Genomic DNA, 4512 nt, shown 5'->3' with positions numbered 1-4512 from the left:
AAAAAAAAAAAAAAAACAAAATACATACTTTCCCGCGGATAGTTAAGCGTGATGTAAATTTCGTTCAGCGGTCAGTAGTTTGTCGAACGGAGTAAACGTTCGCGTCCGTGGACACCATAGCGGCCGTATCCATTAGGCGCTCGTGCAAATACCGCGTGGGCGCGCACGCGAAACGCACGAACTGATGTACGGACGTAGGCAGATAATTGATTGTCCAACCGGAAGCTGTGTACACCGAAGTACGCACACTGGTCTGGAGAAGGAGCGAAGACCCCCCATTTGGATAGCGCACCTATGTGCATGCGTGCACGTATCTGCGGTAGTAAAAAGGGCTTCCTCGGAGATCACGCTCTTTGGCAGATTCGGAAGCGAAAAGCTCGCTGGCGCGTGACTAGTTTCTTCGATCGCTGCACTGAGAGAAATGTTTGGTATGTCGAATAACTACAGTTTCGTTATGCACTGCAAGGGACTTATTTTTTTCTCGATTTATAACCATTCATAAATTGTTGGTTATCACGGAGATAATTTGTTGAATTTACTAAATAAACTGATGATTTAATGATAAAAATTGTTTTGACGCTCGGAGTCATGTTTTGTAGTTAAGAATAGAATATTTTGTTACCTGAACAAAATAATTACATAGGAATAGTATACATCTCTTATTCTTTATACACAGAGTGAAATTATATTTAGCGTTTTTTTTTTAACGGTTCTGGCTTGAAGAGATACAGATCCAGATCGATTATTAATTGCATTGAAAAAGAAATGTGGCGAAACTTGTACTCGAACTCCCCTGTTTTTACAGGAATGTCGAATTTCTCTCACGAGAAGACACGCCATCTCTGAAAGCTCCGCGAAACGTTCTTCATTTTATCATAATAGATTATTTTTTTGTAATTGTTGAAAGAAAATTGAAAATTGCAACCTAACATTTTATATTATTATCTATAAAACGTGAGTAAAAAAAAAACCAAATAAAATTGTACTGTTAAATCAAAAGATTCATATAATTTTGCTTATCTAACCAAAAATATTTGCTATTTTAATAAAATTGATAATCTGTTTGTGCGAATAATTTTTTGTTATCATTACTACAACTTTTTTCTCAGTGTGAATTCACGCCTCTATTTATCGATACGTCAAATTCACAACGTTCCGGGATTGCAGAAAGAGCATTCGGTATTCCTCTCCCCTTCCCCCTTTTTCACGAAAGTGAAATGTAGCATAATAGCACAAAGTGCTGACAACAAGAGAAAAATAATTACGATAATGACGCGATGATATCGGGCGCGTTTTAAGCGAATAAAATTTTATCTCGCGTTTAGAAATACCGCGATGAGAACAACATTCATAAATTTCGTGAATTGAGATATTAATCACGGAAAGGCAAAAATGCATGCCGACCGCGTGAAACAGTGAGCTATCTCGGCCACGTGTTAGTAGGCGCGCGCATTCAAGCGCGCAACGTGATTCTCGATAAATCGTCCCGTAAATCGTTGGCGCGGCGTCAATCTGAAATAATTAATCGACTTTCTGACCGTACGAGTATTGCCGTTTGCGTAACGAGAGTTGCCGCTCGCGCGAGCATGATCGTTAATACCGTGCTAATTTATCGCCTTATAGGTGAGATTACGCCGCGCAAGGTGATAGCGTGATTCGCCTTTCACGCGAATATTAAACGCCGCGCGTCGGAATTACCGCGTGCATTCTACCATTTTCTCGAACCGAAATCGAACTAAAATCGCTTCGCGTCCCGTTGCGCGAGACTTCCAAATTTCCCCGTTGAAAAGGAAAAAAAACCAAAAAAAACCAAAAAAAAAAAAAAGAAAGTTTAGTTGTATCAGAGAACCTGTAACTTTATTATTGCGTCTCCGCGCTGAACTCGATGACGACGAAATAAACCATTTTTACTCCGTTCGTTATCGTTGAAGCTTTTACAGTTCTACCTTTATTTTCTCCCATTCGCGATATATATGGCGCGTGTTATACGGCGGGTTTCCAACTTAATGTCGCGACGAAGAACGACGAGCGGAGGGACAATGGCTCCGACGATTTCGAGGGCTGGTGGATATTAATGCTCTGTTCTTGTTCTTCTTACACAGCCTTAAATTGGAGTGCGAGAAACTGGCCAGTGAAAAAATAGAGATACAGAGGCATTACGTGATGGTAAGCCGGCGAAAAGGAATAAAAAAAACGTAGAAAGGGGGCACCGCGTATTACTCGTACATACACGTCACATATACGCACATGCATACAAGGCCATATACGAATCATCCTGCCGTTGTTCCCAGATTAAAATGCATTCGTTTTCGTCGCGCTTGAATTCGGGAGATATCGCTTGGTCGCGGTCGAGCTGTTTCAATTCTCGCGAAATTGAGAAGAACCTGGGAAAAAAAACGGAGGGAAATTATTAAAAAACCGATTTGATTTTACCGAAATGAATTTTCGATATGCGCGGCAGCGCGACTGTAACGCTTTTATATTATACGTGGGAGTGCAATTAAAAGGAAAATGGTACACGGATCTTCAAAGAAATGTCAGAGGTATAATTTCAGAGAGATTGGATGAACGGTAGAGAGAGAGGGAGAGAGAGAGAGAGAGAAAAGAACTCGAGGAAAATTATCGTCACGAGCATTGGCGTCGCACATCAAAAGTGCTGGGAACATGGGGAGAAACACGAACCGCAGAGAGACACGATGCGACGCATCCCCATACTCGTTATCGTAGGTATACAGTCATGGAGCAACGGCAGCGGAAACAGCGGCAGCAGCAGCAGCAGCAGCAGCAACGGCGATGCACTCGAGCGTTACAGGCGCATACGAACGCATTCATTTGCCGCGGTACAAGCGGTTTTGTCGACCGCCGCCACCGCAAGATTATTTTCCTGCATCCCCGAAGCGCCGCGCCGCGCTAAACAAAAATACGGCGCGGGCTTGTCGTCGTTAAAAAAGTTATCGCCACCGCGGACGGGGCGCCTTTGTCCCGCTCTCTGATGTCGGGTAACATGGTGGACCGACCAAGTGAATATTAATATGCGCTTTAACGCGCCGGGGAAAAGCGCGACGCGACGAGGATTAACTCTTAATGAACCTGCGCACTGCCGCGCCGATTCTCTCTCTGTCTCTCTCTCTCTCTCGTATTGATTTTCTATTAACTTTCTTTTTGAACGAGGCAAAGTGCTCGAAAACACATTTTCTGACGATTACGTGTTTTTTTTTCTTTTTTTTTTTTCCATAAAATGATTAATTTATCGTTCTCGATAATGAACAGTTTTGTTATTTAATATTTAACGACAAGTAGTACCTACCTAACGCGTTTGCGATTGTTTGTATTTGCATACGATTTCCTTGTTAATTGAACGCGATGTAAATTCCACGAATGCGTTTTTATGAATTATTCGCTCGCAATCGCGACGCTTCCAATATTCTCCACGGTCCACTTGGTAAACACGAAACTCACACACAATGCTAAAACACATATACATATACACACGCGATGGCCAGTATATAACAATTATTATCAATGTTTGTTGCGGCTGCACTAATTGTGTGTTTTTAATGGCTTGGCTGTGCACCACCCCTCCGCAATATCCCTCAATTTGGGGGCGTGATAAAAAGAACGAACCGGTTCGGAAGGTTAAAAAAAAAATATATATATATATATATACATGTACGCGCGGAAAAATCCTGGACCAAATTAATGAATCGTTATACGATTGAACAATGTACGCATTCCGCACATTATATCACACATCCCTCGTTTACCCACTCGGAGCCCAAGTCACAGACCCTCGACTCGTTGACGGCTCGATAATCTCGTTTCAGCGGCATTATTATTCTCTATTGTTAGCGAAAACGCGCCACGAGACTCCTCCCTGGTCATGCGAAAGAGAGGGACCCTCCCTCTCTCTTCCCCCCCCCACCCTATCTTTATTTTGCCCCAACAGCTTTTGAATGTCGCCTGCACTTACTAATGTTTAGCTTACACGTGCGATTTCCTGCTTGTTCTGTCCAGTATTAAGTTGGAGCTGGAGAAACTCGCCCAGGAGAAGACGGAGATGCAGCGCCACTACGTCATGGTGAGTCCACACAAGCTTACGAAACCTATCGCAGGACCTACTTATATCGGGTAGTAATCGTATCAAAGGGTCACGCGACGCAGAGTGCTTTTCTTATTTCGCGTCTAGAGAGACGAGTCCTCGAGAAAATTTAGCTTCGCGCTCCCTCTTGACTAGAACCGTCTGCGGACTGCAGGGAACATTCGACGTTTTAAGCTCGCTCGTCAAATTTGCACCACGATGGCAGTGCTGAGGTATATCGAAATTATATAAATTTTATCCTCACCGCGGTGTGCATTTGTCTCGTTTACATTACGCGCCATAAGTAGATTGAAGTACATACATCTCTGGTGGTGTACGGTTTACGATAAAAAAAATATTTGTCTTGCGACGTAGGAGGACGGTGAAATAATTTCGGGCTCCTCTGCCAGTTTTGTTTTTCGGCTTTGCCCCGC

At 43.0% G+C, this 4512-nt stretch overlaps 1 protein-coding gene across 5 annotated transcripts in view; it reads left to right on the top strand.

The window, feature by feature from the left end:
- The window catches only part of LOC108746934 (protein groucho-1-like), a 77551-nt gene that overhangs the window by 22978 nt on the left and 50061 nt on the right, over positions 1-4512 (top strand). For 3 of the 5 annotated variants that reach the window (XM_018484064.1, XM_018484059.1, XM_018484062.1), the window contains exon 3: positions 4015-4078. In XM_018484064.1, coding sequence (XP_018339566.1) covers positions 4015-4078 — 64 coding nt within the window. Of the gene's footprint in view, positions 1-2102; positions 2167-4014; positions 4079-4512 lie in introns of all 5 variants that reach the window. The other 2 variants (XM_018484060.1, XM_018484063.1) reach the window with 1 other exon arrangement.

This window comes from Trachymyrmex septentrionalis, unplaced genomic scaffold (assembly GCF_001594115.1).
Source record: "Trachymyrmex septentrionalis isolate Tsep2-gDNA-1 unplaced genomic scaffold, Tsep1.0 scaffold19, whole genome shotgun sequence".
NCBI classification, from domain to species: Eukaryota; Metazoa; Arthropoda; class Insecta; order Hymenoptera; family Formicidae; genus Trachymyrmex; species Trachymyrmex septentrionalis.
The sequence above is the reverse complement of the archived record's forward strand: the minus strand, read 5'-3'. Positions and strand labels throughout refer to the sequence as shown.